At 38.5% G+C, this 16,528-nt stretch overlaps 1 protein-coding gene across 14 annotated transcripts in view; it reads left to right on the top strand.

Annotated features, from left to right (window-relative positions):
• STAG1 (STAG1 cohesin complex component) overlaps positions 1–16,528 on the top strand; it is a 402,189-nt gene that overhangs the window by 318,799 nt on the left and 66,862 nt on the right. For all 14 annotated transcript variants that reach the window (XM_074031098.1, XM_074031099.1, XM_074031097.1 and 11 more), the window contains one exon: positions 3,014–3,101. In XM_074031098.1, coding sequence (XP_073887199.1) covers positions 3,014–3,101 — 88 coding nt within the window. The remainder of the gene's footprint in view (positions 1–3,013; positions 3,102–16,528) is intronic.

Raw genomic sequence — 16,528 nt, 5'->3', positions numbered from 1 at the left:
AATGGAAATTTTAGAGGAATATTGAGATGTTTTTCCTTTATTCGGATTTATCTTGATGATTATATAATTTATGTTTTGCTATCACTGAACTACTTTTTTTTTTTTTTTTTTTTTTTTTTTTGACACAGTCTCACTCTCTTGCCCAGACTGGAATGTAGTGGTGCCATCTCGGATCACTGCAACCTCTGCCTCCCAGGTTTAAGTGATTCTTATGCCTTAGCCTCTCAAGTAGCTGGGACCACAGGTGTGCACCACCATGCTCAGCTACTTTTTATATTTTTAATGGAGATGGGTTTCACCATGTTGGCTAGGCTGGTCTTGAACTCCTGACCTCAAGCGATCCACTGGCACTTGACCTCCCAAAGTGCTGGGATTACAGACGTGCCTGGCCTGTCATCTAATTACTTAAGGTATAAAATGTATTTACTATAATGATTTAGCTGTCATTTAATGTAATGAATATATACTGTAAAAGTTTAAGCCCATGAGTATTTAACAAATTAGACAGGCTTATTTCATCAGCCAGAGTGCTACAGGTAATCCCAGCACTCTGGAAGGCCGAGGCAGGTGGATCATCTGAGGTCAGGAGTTCAAGACCACCCTGGCCATGGTGAAACCCCGTCTCAACTAAAAATACAAAAAATTAGCCGGGCGTGGTGGTGTGCGCCTGTAATCCCAGCTACTCGGGAGGTCTGAGGCAGGAGAATTGCACGAACCCAGGAGGCAGAGGTTGCAGTGAGCAGAGATCGTACCATTGTACTCCAGCCTGGGCAACAAGAGCAAAACTCCATCTCAGAAAAAAATAAAAAGAAAGAAAGAAAATCTGGAGGACAGTTGGGCTTATATTGGTCAAAGGATATAAAATTTCAGTTAGGAGTAATAAATTCAACCCATCTGTTGTACAACATGGTGACTATAGTTAAAAACAATGTGTTATATTCTTGAAAATTGCCAAGAGAGTAGATTTTAATATTTTTATTTTTTCAAAAAAAAATTTTGTGACAGAGTCTTGCTCTCTCACCCAGGCTGGAGTGCAGTGGCACAGTCATGGCTCACTACAGCCTCAACTTCCTGTGTACAAGGGATCCTCCTACCTCAGTCTCCCAAGTAACTGGAACTACAGGAACATGCTACCACACTGGGCTAATTTTTTTTATTTTTTCTAGAGACAGGGTTTCGCCATGTTGCCCAGGCTAGTCTTAAATTCTTGGGCTTAAGCAGTTTTCCTCCCTTGGCCTCCTAAAGCGCTGGGATTACAGGCATGAGCCACTGCACCCAACTAAGAGTGGATTTTAAGTGTTCTCACCACAAGAAAGAGATGATAAGTGTGTGAAGTAATCGATATGTTAATTAGCTCAATTTAGTCATTCCACAGTTTATACATATTTCAAAGCAACATGCTGTATACAATAAGTATATACTAATTTTTATTTGTTAACATAAAGGACAAAAATAAATAAGATTTTCAGGAAAGTCATGAGTTACTCTTGTGAGCTTTTTTCCTGAATTGTTCCTGTATGCTTGGTTATTGTGTTCTTACTATGTCAATAGAACAGGTGAATTTGAATAAGGAAGAAAGATTCAGATCACTGAAATTTGTGTTGTCAAATTGTAATTTTCACTTCCCTTGTAATGAGATATGCCGGTCTTCTCCATGAAGAAAGGACAAAAAGAACTTTGTTGTCCAAAGAGAGTTTGAATATAGTTTTTACACTGATCAGTACTTCAAAATTAAAAATCAGTTTCCAAAATCTAAGTCTTTATATACAAGTAAATTTTTTTAGAATTCCCTAGAAAAGCAAACTTTTATTAAAAGAAAAAAAACTGTCATTTGAAAACAGAAGTTACTAGTGTCAGAATGACTATTTTTAGTAGTAGAGCTCATGAGAATATAAAAATTTACCATTATCACATTCGTAAGTCCTCAGCCCAAGTAAATAGCTATAGTGCAGTTTTTGAGCTTTCCCATTTTTCCTTTCCTTTGTCTTTATCTCCATTTTGGGAATACAGATCTCTCTTTCAAAAATATGCGTGTGGTTTTATTTTTAAATTGTAAATGGAGTTCTTTAAAATGTACTTTTAAATAGACCTGACGCGGTGGCTCACACCTGTAATCCCAGCATTTTGGGAGGCCAAGGCGGGTGGATCTCTTGAGTCGAGGAGTTCAAGACCAGCCTGGCCAACATGGTGAAACCCCATCTCTACAAAAATATAAAAATTAGCCAGGTGTCATGGCACACGCCTGTAGTCCCAGCTACTCAGGAGGCTGAGGCATGAGAATCTCTTGAACCCAGGAGGCAGAGATTGCAGTGAGCCGAGATCTTGCCACTGTACTCCAGCCTAGGCGACAGAGCGAGACCCTGTCTTAAAAAAAATAAAAATAAAACAAAAAAGGTACTTTTATATATACAATAAAGGGAGTTTATCCATATATGGAATAGAATGTGAGCTTAAACCACGTGGTAGAAACTTTGAGTTAAATATGTGAGGTTTTGTTTTTGTTGATTTCTTTAATAAATTCTTAGAATCATCTCTTTTTATTTCCTTTTCCTTTCTACCTTTCTTTCACATTTGAGCATTTAATGAGCATTCCCTTTATGGAAATGAAAAAAATTTTTTTTTTTTTTCCTGAGACAGAGTCTTGCTCAGTTACCCACACTGGAGTGCAGTGGTGCAATCTTGTTTCACTGCTCTGTGTCCTGGGTTCAAGTGATTCTCCTGCCTCGGCCTCCCAAGTAGCTGGGACTACAGGCATGCACCACCATGCCCAACTAATTTTTGTGTGTGTATTTTTAGTAGAGACGGGGTTTCACCATGTTGGCCAGGCTGGTCTCAAACTCCTGACCTCAAGTAATTTGCCAGCTGTGGCCTCCTAAAGTGCTGGAATTACAGGCGTGAGCCACTGTGCCCAACCGAAATGAAATTATTTTATTTTTCCACTCACTTGAACTGAGCTCAAATTTAAATTTCTTTCCATTCTAGAATAAAACAAATGCATTTTTGTTTATTTCAGTGCACATGATCTCACAAAATGGGATCTCTTTGGTAATTGCTACAGATTATTGAAGACTGGAATTGAACATGGAGCCATGCCAGAACAGGTAGGAGTTTATTGATATTCCTTCTGTATGACTCTAGAAAGTTAAGTTTTTCTGAAGTCATATGATTATCAGAAGCCTTTTATAGAAAATAGTTGATAATTCTTAGGGCAGCTGCCTCTTTTGAGAGAATTATTGCTATAGTAATTGAATATTACTGATAAGTATATTATATCGGCTTATGTGTTAGAGTAGAAAAAATAGAAAACTTTTGCTATAACATACCGTAAAAATGTTAATGTTAAGGTAGACTTTGCTCTCTTAGGAAAAATACCATTAATATCTATGGCAGCAATTTTAAAACTTTCAGTTTATTCATTATGTAATGAAAATTGATGATGGGTATATTCCAGCCCTGTTCTAGGTATTAATCACATTAAGCATGGCTTAGTTTTTATATTAGAACCATAAATTAACATGGCAGCCTTTAATAGACTTTAGACCTTTGTACACTCATATATACAAGTTAGAGTAGAAGGGGCAGGAATTCAACAAATTTTGCCTAATCTGAAAAAGACTTCGGTAGAATAATTACTCTACTTGATTCAGTATGAGAAAGGAAGGAGTTATTCTGTACACTGTAGACATTCATGTAGACCAAAATATCAACTCCATCATTAAGTGTAGGTAGTATTTAGGGGTTATCTCATTCATTTCCATTTGGTAATATAGAATGCTTAGATGATACTTTATTGCTCTAAAGCAGTAAGAATTTCAACAGATAAAATAATAATCTTATATTAAAAGTTAATCATGGGCTGAGCGCAGTGGTTCATGCCTATAATCCCAGCCCTTTGGGAGGTCAAGGCAGGGTGAATCACCTGAGGTCAGAAGTTCGAGACCAACCTGGCCAACATGGTGAAACCCCATCTCTACTAAAAATTTAAAAATTAGCTAGATGCAGTGGCATGCGCCTGTAGTCCCCAGCTACTTGGGAGGCTGAAGCTGGAGAATCGCTTAAACCTGGGAGGCAGAGGTTGCAGTGAGCCAAGATGATGCCACTGCACTTCAGCCTTGGCGACAGAGTGAGACTCTGTCTCAAAAAAAAAAAAAAAAAAAAAAGTTAATTATGAAAACAGTACTTTATTATTGCTGTGATTAATTCATTTGAATTGCATAACATTAGTCATTTTCTTGGTCCCCACAAATGTCCCTGATTATGTTAGGCGTTCTTATTGTAGTTTGTGAAAAGACACTAAATACTTTACCCTGTCTTTTTTAAAATGTGTTGCTGACACCAACTTCCCATCCTCTCTTTATCTCAGACCAGCAGCCTAAATAAAATTCACTCATATTTTCAAGCCATGCTTCTAATTTGAAAGTGAATGAGAGAGTTAAGATATTCTTTTTATCCTTTTCTCTTTCTCCAGGTAGAGAATAAGTGTACATCTCTGTTTCATCTACTGTATCAAAATTTTTAGACTTACCATACCATCATTATTGTCCTAGTACTGACTCATGACAGCTTCACAATGTTGTCTTCTATTGTTATTTTTGTTTTCTGTTGCTTATGTTCATTGCATATGTCTTATTTCCTCCATTTTTATTGTTGGATAAAAGAGCATACTTATGTGACATTAAAAGTTTTGTGGCTTTAGGGGCTGGGCGCGGTGGCTCACACCTGTAATCCCAGCACTTTGGGAGGCCAAGGTGGGCGGATCACAAGGCCAGGAGTTCAAGACCAGCCTGGCCAATATGGCGAAACCCTGTCTCTACTAAAAATACAAAAATTAGCCGGGCACGGTGGCGGGCGCCTGTAGTCCCAGCTACTCGGGAGGGTGAGGCAGGAGAATCGCTTGAAGCCAGCAGGCAGAGGTTGCAATGAGCCGAGATTGCACCACTGCACTCCAGCCTGGGTGACAGAGCGAGAGACTCCATCTCAAAAAAAAAGGTTTTGTGGCTTTAAGTTTGTTAATTTCTTAAACACATATTTTTAACCATGTGTATGAAGTTTGAGTGCATGACTCAAATATGACTAGATTGTACTCTTGTTCATTTTAGCAGCTCTGATAAATATCTCTTAAGATACTGTTGAAAATACAGAAATTCTATATTTAACCACTTCTTTTTTGTTTGTTTGAGATGGAGTCTCACTCTGTCACACAGGCTGGAGTGCAGTGGCGTGGTCTCTGCTCACTGTGACCTCTACCTCCTGGGTTCAAGCGATTCTTCCGCCTTGTCCTCCTGAGTAGCTGGAATTATAGGCCTGCGTCACCACGCTGGGCTAGTTTTTGTAGTTTTAGTGGAGACGAGGTGTCCCCATGTTGGCCAGGCTGGTCTTGAACTCCCGACCTCAACTGACCTGCTTGCCTTGGCTTCGCAAAGTGTTGGGATTTCGGGCATGAGCCACTGCACCCAACCCTCAACCACTTCTTAATACAACCATGCAAGCTCACTTTTTAAGGTTCCAGCTGTGTGCTTACAATAAGAACTCAGAGAAAATACCTTTTAGAGCAGGGGTGCTGAAGAGCTACCAAAATGTTTATTACTGTTGACCCTCAGTTGTTCTTAATGTTTTGAGGATACCTTAAAACTTTCTAGCTGTTTGGGGAGACTACATTGTCTATATGCTTGACTTTTTTTTTTTTTTTTTTTTAAATGATAACCAGTTCAACTAGAAGTTCCTAGTGCCTTCCTTTACTGAGTTGTTACACAGGCATACCTCATTTTAGTGTGCTTTGCTTTATTGCGTGGTTTTTTTCAAATTGAAGGTTTGCGGCAACCCTGCATCAAGCAAGGCTATCAGTGCCATTTTCCCAAAAGCATATGCCGACTTAGTGTTTCTGTGTCACATTTTGGTAAATCTTGGTTATTTCAGACTTTTTTGTTAGTATTAAATCTGTTATGGTGATTGGTGATCAGCAATCTTTGATGTTTCTATTGTAATTGTTTTGGGGCACTATGAACTGTTCCCACATAAGATGCTGGACTTAATCCATTAATGTTGTGTGTGTTTTGACTGCTCCATGACAGGCCCTTCCCTAATCCCTTTCCCTCGCAGGCTCCCTATTCCCTGAGACAAAACAATATTGAAATTAGGCCACTTAATAACTCTACAGTGTTTCTTAATGTTCAAGTGGAAGAGTCACACTTCTCTCATGATTCATGACTGCTAACACAGCAAAAGGAATTTTTACTTTCAAGCCTTAATTATTTAAGAAAAAAACATTGCGTTAAGTCTTATGGCTGCCATAGAAAGTGACTCCGCTGATGCGTCTGAGAAACTTTTGGGAAGGATTCACCATTCTAGACGCCATTAAGAAATTCGTGATTCATGGGAGGAGGTCCAACTATCAGCATTAACAGGAGTTTGGAAGAAGTTTATATCAGTGTTCATGGATGACTTTGAGGGGTTAAGACAAGTAAAGAAAGTCACTCAGATGTAGTGGAGATAGCAAGAGAACTAGAATTAGAAGTGGAGCCTGAGTTGCTGCAATCTCCTGCTCAAACTTGAAGAGATGAGGAGTTGCTTCTTATGGATAAGCAATGAAAGAGATGGCATTTACTCCTAGTGAAGGTGCTGTGAACATTGTTAAAATGACAACGAAGAATTTAGGATATTACATAAATGTAGTTGATAAAGCAGTGATAAGGGTGTGAGAGGGTTGTCTCCAGTTTTGAAAGAAGGTCTGTGAAGAAAATGTTGTCAAACAGCATCAGTGCTGCAGAGAAATCTTTTATGAAAGGAAGAATCTGTTGATACAGCAAACTTCACTGCCATCTTGAGAAATTGCCATAGCCACACCAACCTTCAACAACCACCCTGTTAAGTCAGCAGCCATTAACATTTGAAGCAAGATCCTCCACCACTGAAAAAATTATGACTCACTGAAGAGTCAGGTGATCATTAGCATTTTGTAGCCATGAAGTATTATATTTTTTACTTAAGCTGTGTACATTGTTTTTTCAGACATAATGCTATTGCACACTTTTATATGCATTGCGAAACCAAAGGTTTTGTGACTTGCTTTATTACAAAATTTGCTTTTTTGTGATGTCTGGGAGTAAACTTGTGCTATATCCAGGGTACGCCTGTGTATTTGTGTTATTTTTTTCCCCTCCTAGTGATTTATCTTTTATCATACCAGTACTGTTTTAACCATTATAGTTTTAGAATATGTGGAAGACTGGCCAGGCGTGGTGGCGCATGCCTGTAATCCAAGCCTTTTGGGAGGCTGAGGCAGGCAGATCACATAAGGACAGAAGTTCGAGACCAGCCTGGCCAATATGGCAAAATGCTGTCTCTACTAAAAATACGAAATTAGCCGGGCATGGTGGCACGTGTCTGTTATCCCAGCTACTTGGGAGGCTGAGGCAGGAGAATCGCTTGAACCCAGGAGGCAGAGGTTGCAGTGAGCTGAGATCACACCATTACACTCCAGCCTGGGCAACTAACAAAACTCCCATCTCAAAAAAATTTTTTTTTTAATATCTAAAAAGTAAAAAATATGTGGCAGACCAAAAAGAAATTACCTATTCTAATAATTTTTTAAAAATCAAATTATAGAAATGTTACAGAAAATTCACCTAATCCATTTTCAATATTTTCCCACATTTCTGCACTTTATATTATTTTATATTATATTATATTATTTATTATTTACATTTCTGCATATATATTATTATATATGATAATCATATATAATATATGTATATAATTTTCATATATACATATATGTATATAATATGTGTGTATATATATTATATAATATATAAATATACATATACTATATAATTATATAATATACATATTTTATATATGTATATATGGATATATACATTATACAAATATATAGTATATTATAAATACAATGTGTGTGTTACATATGTTAATATGCATATGCAAAATGTATATTAGGTCAGGCATGGTGGCTCATACCTGTAATCCCAGCACTTTGTAGACCAAGGTGGGTAGATCACTTGAGGTCAGGAGTTTGAGACCAGCCTGGCCTACATGGTAAAATCCTGTCTCTACTAAAACTACAAAAATTAGCCAGGTGTGGTGGCATGTCCCTGTAATCCCAGCTACTTAGGGGGCTGAGGCACTCGAATCACTTGAACCCAAGAAACCCAAGAACAGGACCTTGCAGTGAGCCGAGATTGCGCCACTGGACTCCAGCCTGGGTGATAGAACGAGATTCGGTCAGAAGAAAAAAAAAAATGCCACAACTACCTGAACCTTTAACAGTTTTTTTTCAGCCTAGGACCCAATGCAGAATAATACATTGCATTTAGTTGTTATTTTGTTTTTGTCTCCTTTAATCTGGAATTGTTTCTGAGCCTTTATGTTTCATGACATTTTGAAGAGTATAGACTAGTTATTTTACAGAATGTTCTTACTTGAGTTTTGCCTGATCTGCATGTTTAAATTTTAGTTTCACTTTCTTGGCAGGACTACTACATAAATGATATTTTGTCCTCAATGCATCACATCAGGTGGCATGTGATGTCAGTTTGTTCATTATTCATGTTATTAACTCTGATCACTGACTAAAGTGAGGTCTGCCAAGTTTCTCCTATGTAGTTACCAGTGTCCTTTTTAATTACTGAAGTGAGCTGTAGAAGTATTCTTTAAAACTATGTAATAATTCTGTTTCTTATCAGACTCTGACATAATAGTTTTAGTATCCATTTATGACCCTTGCCTGATTCAGTTATTACTCTCCTGGTCACAGAGTAGTGACTAAAATGATGATTGTCTAACTCTGTTGTTTATTTTGTATTTCTTAGTTGGCACTGTATGGTAAGGAAGAACTTTCCTTTCTCCTTTCATTTATTCATTCACTCATTCACTTTTTACAATTTTAAATTCCTTTAAGAAAAATTGGTATCACTGTAGACTCTTGGATACCTGTTTTATTTGAGAAGTTTTAAATCAGTACTCTTGTTTTTTATTTTGGTTATCAAATTGTAGCAGATTTGGCCAGTGGGAGTTCCTTTCAATCCAGTTCCTATGTACTTTAGAAAGGTCAGGCTTCGTGGCCCATGCCTATAATCCCAGCTACTCAGGAGGCTGGTGTGATCTTTGCTCACTGCAACCTCCACCTCCCAGGTTCAAGTAATTCTCTGCCTCAGCCTCCCAAGTAGCTGGGATTACAGGTGCCCACCACCACGCCCAGCTAATTTTTGTGTTTTTAGTAGAGATGGGATTTCACCATCTTGGACAGGCTGGTCTTGAACTCCTGACCTTGTGATCCACCCGCCTTGGCCTCCCAAAGTGCTGGGATTACAGGCATGAGCCACCAAGCCTGACCTTTTTTGTGCTAATGAATTATTTTTAATCTGTGAAAAGTACTGAAAGTTACTGCAGTTCTGTAACAACAATAATCATCAGCTTGTGAAAAGCACACATTTCAGAATTTATTGTAATATCTCTTATGCCCACTTTTGTAGAATAAAGTCAAGATATATTTAAATTCTTTCTATTCTGTGACTTTGTTCCTATTTTCTGTTGGTATAGTTTTAAATTTAAATGTCATCTCAGATGACCTCTAAGAAAAATAATTTTTTTATTTTATTTTTTTCATGAAACCATTTGGAAGATGAAATATTAATTTTCTGGAAAAATACTAATTTTCTGCTTTATAGTTTCTACAACCCTCAGTAGATTCTAAAAATGGAAAACCAATCGAGCATTTACAGGTGTTTTTGTAAATAGTATTTGCTATAGAACAAAATTGTGTGACTACACCCATGAAAATGAAGTGTAATCATATATCACTAACTTTGGGCCTCTCAAGTCATCAGGATAGAAAACTTTTATTTTGCTCTTATTATTTACTAGGTACTATTTTAAACTCTCCCCTTGCCTGCCCAAGCTCGAGTGCAGTGATCTCAGCTCACCGCAACCTCCACCTCCTGGGTTCAAATAGTTCCCATTCTTCAGCCTCCCAGATAGCTGGGATGACAGGCATATGCCACTGTGCCCAGCTAATTTTTGTATTTTCAAGAGATTCTCATGCCTCAGCCTCCCCAAATAGCTGGGATGACAGGCATGTGCACCGTGCCCAGCTAATTTTTGCATTTTTAGTAGAGATGAAATTTCACTATGTTGACAGGCTGGTCTCAAGCTCCTGACCTCAAGTGATCCACCCACCTTGGCCTCCCAAAGTGCTGGGATTACAGGAGGGAGCCACAAGGCTGGTGACTTTAAGTCTTTTACATTTAAGTCTTTTTAAGTTTTTACATTTGTTTCATTTTAAGTCTTTACATTTGTTTCAAAATATCATTTTCGTTTTGTTGGTGATGAAACCAAAGATATTAAATAGCCTTAGGTCACATAGCTATGGCACACCACTCAAATCCAGGTTTTTAAATTTTTTTCATTGTCTCTTCCCATTTTCTGCTACTAATGTGTTGTTTATGATAGCTTGCACTACTCTTCCACTTTACCCATGTCTTCTAATGTTGGCGTTATGGCAAACTTTTTATTTTAAAACAGAGTCTTGCTCTGTCGCCCAGGCTGGAGTGTAGTAGTGTGATCTCAGCTCACTGCAGGCAACCTCCACTTCCCAGGTTCAAGCAATTCTCCTGCCTCAGCTTCCCAAGTAGCTGGGATTACAGGAGCCTGCCACCACACCGAGATAATTTTTGTATTTTTGGTAGAGAAAAGGTTTCACCATGTTGGCCAGGCTGGTCTTGAACTCCTGACCTCAGGTCATCTGCCTGCCTTGGCCTCCCAAAGTTCTGGGATTCCAGGCGTGAGCCACCATGCTCGGCCAGCAAACTCTTATTTTTTGTATTTATTTATTTACTTTTTTTTTTTCTTAGACAAGGACTTGCCCTGTTGCACAGGTTGGAGGGCAGTGGCACAATCACAGTTCACCGCATCCTCTACCTCCCAGGCCCTCAGCCTCCCAAGGAGCTGGGACCACAGGTCTAAGCCACCACACCCCAGCTCATTTTTTAAAAGACATATTTCATAGAGATGGGGTCTCACTGTGTTGCCCAGGCTGGTTTGGAACTCCTGGGCTCAAATGGGATCCTCCCACCACTGCCAACCCAAATACTGGTATTACAGTCATGAGCCACAACACCTAGCTGTATTTATCTTTTTTCGGATATCTTTTTATGTGTTTTAGTGGCAATTATGGGGAGAGATTAGATGCTAGTATTTAATACATCATCATGAACTAGACATGAACACATTCTTCAGACTGAATGTAATGTAGGGGGTGAGTTTCAATGTGGCCACATTTTGGCTGGGCACAGTGACTCACAGCTGTAATCCTAGCATGTTGGGAGGCTAAGGCAGGTGGATGACTTCAGGCCAGGAGTTTGAGACCAGCCTGGGCAACATGGCAAAACCCCATCTATACTAAAAATACAAAAATTAGCTGAGCATAGTGGCATGCTCCTGTAATCCCAGCTACTCGGGAGACTGAGGTGGAAGAATCACTTGTACCTGGGAGGCAGAGTATGCGGTGAGCCGAGATCGTGCCTCTGCACTCCAGCCTGGGTGAGAGTGTCTCAAAGAAAAAAAAAAAAAGTAGTCACATTTAAGCCAATAGCGGTTATTGGTTTTTGGATAGATTGTGACTTACTATTTATTTACTTTTATTTTAATTTGTGTTTTGGAGACGGAGTCTTGCGCTGTCACCCAGGCTGGAGAATAGTGGTGCGATCTTGGCTCACTGCAACCTCTGCCTCCAGGTTCAACCAATTCTCCTGCCTCTGCCTCCCGAGTAGCTGGGACTACAGTGCACGCTACCATGGCCAGCCAATTTTTATATTTTTAGTAGAAACAGGGTTTCACCATGTTGGCCAGGCTGGTCTCAAACTCCTGACCTCAGGTGATCCACCTACCTCAGCCTCCCAAGGTGCTGGGATTACAGGTGTGAGGCACCATGCCTGGCTTGTGACTTATTATTTATGTTTTTTTTTATGTTGATAGAGTAATGTTTTTCTTAGAAGACTACACACTTATTTCCATGACTGAGCTTATAAATTATTTTAGTTACGTACTTCTGATTATTCCTTGGTCATACTGTATCAAAACCTTTTAGTATTCTTCTATCCATTTTTTATCTGTCTAGACTCCTAAGTCAAAAAGACATGAATCTAGGTTAATGCCTCCCTTTTCTTCATCAGCACACACACTTTACATCCTACTTGCTGTTTACCTTGTCATTATTCACCAAAAAATGCATTTGGGTGCCAAGTCCTGAGGATATAATGGTGTGCTACAAGCAATCCTTAATCTCATGAGGCTCTTGGTTGTTTTTTATAAATTCTACCCTCTGAATATCTTCTTGCCATACTCTTTTAGCCCTACTACCATATCCTTAGTTTAATCCCTTACAGGTTGGTGCAAAAGTAACAGCGGTTTTTGCCATTACTTTTAATGGCAAAAAAAACGCAATTACTTTTGCACCAACCTAGTACTTTCTTTTGAGGTTCACATCAGAACCTTTCTGTTTTAGTAACCTCAGTTTCACCCTCTCTCCATTCTAGGTTCTGTTATAGTAACTCTCAACTATGTGTATGCATGAGAAACTCTGATAATGTTTTTTAAAAAATACCTGACTACTCTCAAATACTGTTGTATGCATGGATTACTTTGCCAAATCTCTATCAAAATTGAAAGTGGATATACCGTTCTCTGAGGATTTGTGGTTCCAGGAATTTAGATTATAAATATATACTTGGATGTGTGTACAAAGGCATAGGTGCAAATATGTTCATTGTAGCATTTATGAATATTTAAAATTTAAAACATTCTACATGTTCATCTACAGAGAACCAGTTAAATACAGCAGGATAAAGGATGATGAGAAGATTTATATATACATACATTTAGTTGAAACTTATTTTCAGATGTTTCATAAGAAACTATTGACAGTGGCTTTCTCAGTGGAAAACTAGAGATCTTTAGTGGGGAAGAAAGTTAATTTGAATTGTACACCAGTTACACTGTTGGATATTTTACCATGCACATCTAATGCTTTTTTTTTTTTTTTTGAGATAGAGTCTTGCTCTGTCGCCCAGGCTGGAGTGCGGTGGCACGATCTCGGCTCACTGCAACCTCCGGCTCCTGGGTTCAAGCGATCTACTGCCTCAGCCTCCCATCTAATGCTTTTTAAATTAAAATACAGTCCAGGCACAGTGACTCGTGCTTGTAATCCCAACACTTTGGGAGGCTGAGGTGAGCAGATCACCTGAGGTCAGGAGTTTGAGACCAGCTTGTCCAACATGATGAAACTCTGTCTCTACTAAAAATACAAAAAATTGCTTAGCATGGTGGCATACACCTGTAATCCCAGATACTTGAGAGGCTGAGGCATGAGAATGACTTGAACCCGGGAGGTAGAGGTTGCAGTGAGCCAAGATCGCACCACTGCACTCCAGTCTAGGTGACAGAGTGAGGCTCTGTCTCAAAATAAAAAACAATTGTTTAGCAATGAACAATTGAAAAGTGAAATATTATGAAATGTATAAATGTATTATTTACAGTAGCGCCAAAAACATGAAACAGGTATAAATCTAACAAAGTATGTGCAAGATATGTATGCTGAAAAGTATAAAACATTAATGAAAGAGGCCGGGCGCGGTGGCTTACACCTGTAATCCCAGCACTTTGGGAGACTGAGGCATGCGGACCACCTGAGGTTAGGAGTTCGAGACCAGCCTGGCCAATATGGCAAAATGCTATCTCTACTAAAAATACAAAATTAGCTGGGCATGATGGCACATGCCTATAATCCCAGCTACTCGGGAGGCTGAGACAGGAGAATCGCTCGAACCCGGAAGGCCGAGATTGCAGTGAACTGAGATTGCGCAACTGCGCTCCAGCCTGGGCAACAAGAGCAAAACTCCCTCTCTCAAAAAAAAAAAGAGAGATTGCAAAAAGAGAATATAATCTCTACACCACACTGTTGACATATGATTTTTCTTTTTACTCTTCCTTGTTTCCGATATTTGGAATTTATATGTAAGCTTGACAATACAATTTCAGAGTCTTGAGTTGCCAAGAATTAATGTGCATTAGCCTGCTTCGTAATCCATTCTTTGGGAAATGGATTCTTTGGGAAATCTTTTAATTCTTTAATCACGGAAGTTAACCTTTTATTGCATGAATTTTTTACTTGAGTTTTTCATGCTTCTAATTATATATGTTTTTTAACTTAGGATCTAGTATCGTGCTAATAATACAGTACATTGATTGGATAATCCCCCATTTCCTAGAATTTATGAATCTTCTCTCTTTACTGAATTGTTTGCTACTTTGTATCACTGAGGATTTGCATCAGTGTTTGTGTATTTCTTAACATTTCCTTAAAAATGTTACAGTGAATTTTACTCTGCCGTATTATTTTGAATTGTTGTACAGCAAAATTGACTAATTTTTCTATTTATGTACAGTCTTATGAATTTTAATGTGTTTAGATTTTTGTAGTCATCAAGATACAGAACAGTTTCACCATCCCAGAAGACTTCTTCATACCATCCTTTTAGTCATATGCTCACCCTAGCCAAAACTCATGGACATCAGTGATTATTTTTCATTATGATAGTTTCATCTTTCTAAGATTTCCAAATAAATGAAATCATACAACATGTAACTGTTTAGAGCATAATGTCTTTCACTGAGTATAGTGTCTTCCCGGAATTAATGTTTTTGAAATTAATTAAGGTTGTGTGTCAAAGTTGGTTCCTTTTTACTGCTGAATAATATTCCACTGTGTGGATACTTCAGTTTGCTTTATCCATCTGGCCACTGAAGGATATTGAGTTGTGTCCAGCATTTGCCTGTCACAACTAAGTCTGTCATGAACATTTGTATGCAAATTTTTGTCTGAATTGATAAGTACTCATTTCTATTAAGTAAATGCCCGCAGTAACATTGCTAGGTTTTATGGTAATTATATATTTATTAGAAACTGTCAAACCGTTTTCCAGAGTGGCTGTACCATTCTGCATTCCTGCCAACAATGTATGAGCTTCAGTTATTGTGTATCATCATTGGTACTTGATAATTTTTACTTTAGCCATCCTTCTGAGTATATAGTGGTATCTTATCATGCTTTTAACATATTTTTCCCATTTTCCTCTTGTTTTTTTTTTTTTTTTTTTTTGAGACAGAGTCTCATTCTGTGGCCTAGGCTGGAGTGCGGTGGCACAATCTGGGATTACAGACACCTTCTACCACAGCCAGCTAATTTTTGGTATTTTTAGTAGAAACGGGATTTGCCACATTACCCTGGCTGGTCTTGAACTCCTGGGCTCAAGCTATCTGCCCACCTTGGCCTCCCAAAGTGCAGGGATTACAGGCATGAACCACCACACCTGGCCTAACATATATTTTTCCTCATGCTAAAGATGTTGAGGCTGGATGCACTGTCCCACGCCTATAATCCCAGCACTTTGGGAGGTCGAGACAGGAGGATCGTTTGAGCCCAGGAGTTTGAGATCAGCCTGGCCAACATGATGAAACCCCGTCTCTACTAAAAATACAAAAATTAGCTGGTCATGCTAGCACACATCTGTAATCCTAGCTACTCAGAAAGCTGAGGCATGAGAATTCCTTGAACCTGGGAGGCGGAGGTTGCAGTGAACCGAGATCATGCCACTGTATGTACTCCAGCCTGGGCAACAAAGTGAGACTTTGTCTGAAAAAAACAACAACAAAAAAGGTGTTTTTTCATGTGTTTATTTATTTGCCAGCCTTATATCCTTTTTGGGAAAACCATATTGATTATTTGCATCTAAATGCTCATTTTGAAGAGGATGTTAATTGTCACTCTTATGAACCCAGTCTAAAAATGATAGACCAATACTGGCTGTCAGACACAATTAAGTTTAGTTCACTCTTTTATCATGCACCTGTCCACTAAAAAGTTTGAGCCTCCTTCTATTTAAGGTCTCTTGCCAACAGAAAAATAGAAGAGCCCAGATTTTCCACTGTCATTACATGGATTTTTTAGGATTTTAAACATATCCTATAGGTGTGGATAATATGCATGTATACACACACACATATATGCATAATTATTTTCCTGTTATTCTCTAGTCTTAATTCAGAGTTTATTTTCCATGTAAACTCAGTTTTCTAAACTTAAACATTCCAGAAACTTTACATTAATAATAAAATTAATCTTGAAGATGTGCAATATCTGTCATTAGCCACAAGCTGAATGATTCTCACTGATTCAGCCAGCTAGTCAGAGATACGAAGGTATAGTTCTTTTAAAGAACTATTAAGGGGCTAATAATTTTTTTTGATTAAAGTAGTGCTGGCTGCTATAATCAATTAATTTCAATATCTCAGTGGCTTAACACATAGGAATTTATTTCTCATACCCATAACCATAAAGTATCATTAGGGGAAGTAGGGTGTTATTGCTCTCCCCAGTCATTCAGGGACCAAAGTTTTCCTGGGGTGTTGGTGTCCTGGCAGACAGAAGATAGAAAGAAAAGGCACTCCTGCTTGT

This window comes from Macaca fascicularis, chromosome 2, assembly GCF_037993035.2.
Source record: "Macaca fascicularis isolate 582-1 chromosome 2, T2T-MFA8v1.1".
NCBI classification, from domain to species: Eukaryota; Metazoa; Chordata; class Mammalia; order Primates; family Cercopithecidae; genus Macaca; species Macaca fascicularis.
This window is presented reverse-complemented; position numbering and strand designations above follow the sequence as displayed.